At 42.6% G+C, this 2,051-nt stretch overlaps 1 protein-coding gene across 1 annotated transcript; it reads left to right on the top strand.

The window, feature by feature from the left end:
- The first annotated feature begins 677 nt into the window (after positions 1–677).
- Positions 678–1,728, top strand: TMEM74B (transmembrane protein 74B). The gene has a single exon (XM_033962621.1). It carries the CDS (start codon positions 678–680, stop codon positions 1,347–1,349), a length of 672 nt encoding a protein of 223 aa, XP_033818512.1. The 3' UTR covers positions 1,350–1,728.
- Positions 1,729–2,051: the final 323 nt, after the last annotated feature.

Raw genomic sequence — 2,051 nt, 5'->3', positions numbered from 1 at the left:
TGGAGCTAACTCTCACCGATTCCCCTCTTGGTCTCCTGCCTCTACTTCTCTCTCCTGTTGTTTTATCTGTTTTTTCCCCCCTTTGACTTCCCTCTCCCTCTGCCTCTCTCTGTAGCTGCTTTTCTCCTGCTCAGATCAATTCTGCTCCGTTGGCCCCTCCCCTTTTAAGGCAGAGCTTCGATGGTGGACGTTGGGGTGGGTGGAGCTAACTCTCACCAATTCCCCTCTTGGTCTCCTGCCTCTGCTTCTCTCTCTTGCTCTTTTATCTGCTTTTTTCCCCCTTTGGCTTCTTTCTCCCTCTGCCTCTCTCTGTAGCTGCTTTTCTCCTGCTCAGTATTTTGTAACACAAAGGAACATAATTTTTACATGTCACCCCCTTCCTACCTACACAGTATTTTTTCCCAGATAGTAATTCATATGTATACCAAGTTTGGTTGAAATTTGTCCATGCATTTCAGAGTTATGCTAGAACATACATACATACACACACACACACACAGATACAAATGATTTTATGTATATAGATAGATAGAAATGTATTGTATATGTGTAGAAACCCAACCTCATTTCTTTCTTGCTAGTTAGGAAAGACAGCATATTAGGTGGAGTCTCTCACAGTGCTCTTGTCTTTCTGCAGCTACTCCATTACCGATGATGAGCAAGACAGCTGCCCATCAATGGCATCTTCATATGCTCTGCAGCTAGGACACCTCAGAAATGCATCCTGTGCAGTATCAGCAAGTGGGGACAGTTTCTCAGCACCTTGTGCTGGAATAGATAACATCTCTTTCCAGGAGGAAGAGAAGGAGACTAGCTTCACAGCCTCTCAGGGCATTGTGTCTAGCCAACCAGGAGATGCTGAAGGCAGGACCCAAAGGGAAGACAATTCTCCGAGGTCAGAGAATGGCTGTGGGGCAGATCCCAACAGCCATTCTGTGGACTACAGTTTCATAGCTGCTTTGATCTTGCTAGTGAGTGGCATCCTGCTAGTGGTGATCGCATACACTATTCCCAGGGAAGCAAGAGGGATCAATGTGGACACGGTGACAGCCAGGGAGATGGAAAAACTGGAAATATATTATGCTCACCTGAGCTCCCATTTGGACAGATGCATCATTGCAGGGTTAGGCTTGCTGACGCTGGGAGGTATGCTGCTCTCCCTGCTGCTCATGGTGTCCATATGTAAAGGTGAGCTATACAGGAGGAAGACTTTCATGGTTTCTAGAGGACGAAGGAAAACATATGGCTCTACAAATCTGAAAATGAGACAAATGAACGAAGAAGGGGGGCAGGCCTTAGTAGAAAGTGAAATGATCCAGATGGTAGACACTGCCGCACACAGCAGCTAGCAGTTTTCAGTACACAGCTTGGGATATATCATGATTATATTTAATAAAACAGTTAGTTAACAGGAAGGCTTCCATTGGTTATAAATCATAGATTGTTAGTATTCTGGAGGTAGGAACAAAAAAAACATGACAGCTTATTACTAAACAGACCAAAGTATGGTCTGTCAGCATGACATTGTGCTGTTCAGAGCCTCACCTGAAAGTTAGCTTAACTCATGCTTCAGGGCCTACCCAGAGAGTTAGTCAAAGGTCTCTGCAGGCACCTTCCATCCTAGTCTGATCCCTGGTGATGTCTGTGTAGGTAGACAGGATGTCTTCCTACCTGATGAGATTAGATTGCCTGATGGGCCTTCAAAGGAATTTATACCTCCTTGGTAATCAAGAGACAGATCCATACACAGAGGACACACACACTCATACATTTATATCAAGTTTCAAGTTTAATATGAATTTGATTAATCGCTTTGTCGTTATTCAAAGCGATGTACAAGTAATTAAAATTACAATATAAAAGAAATATTAAAATAAATAAAGACTAACAGGACGAAGACAATTTCGACAAGAACTGGAAACAAAGGGATAGATAGGGGAAGAAATTACAATATATAATAGAAGATTGAGAGACAAAAAAGGAAAACACATAGGGAAGGGGTAAAAATGAAGATAATTAAATATAAGATTGTGGAAAGAAGGAAAAGTTAA

The sequence above is a fragment of the Geotrypetes seraphini genome, chromosome 11 (genome assembly GCF_902459505.1).
Source record: "Geotrypetes seraphini chromosome 11, aGeoSer1.1, whole genome shotgun sequence".
Taxonomy (NCBI): Eukaryota; Metazoa; Chordata; class Amphibia; order Gymnophiona; family Dermophiidae; genus Geotrypetes; species Geotrypetes seraphini.
This window is presented reverse-complemented; position numbering and strand designations above follow the sequence as displayed.

Excerpts from the sequence above, each read along its gene's own strand:
- TMEM74B (XM_033962621.1), top strand. The coding sequence starts at position 678 with ATGGCATCTTCATATGCTCTGCAGCTAGGACACCTCAGAAATGCATCC.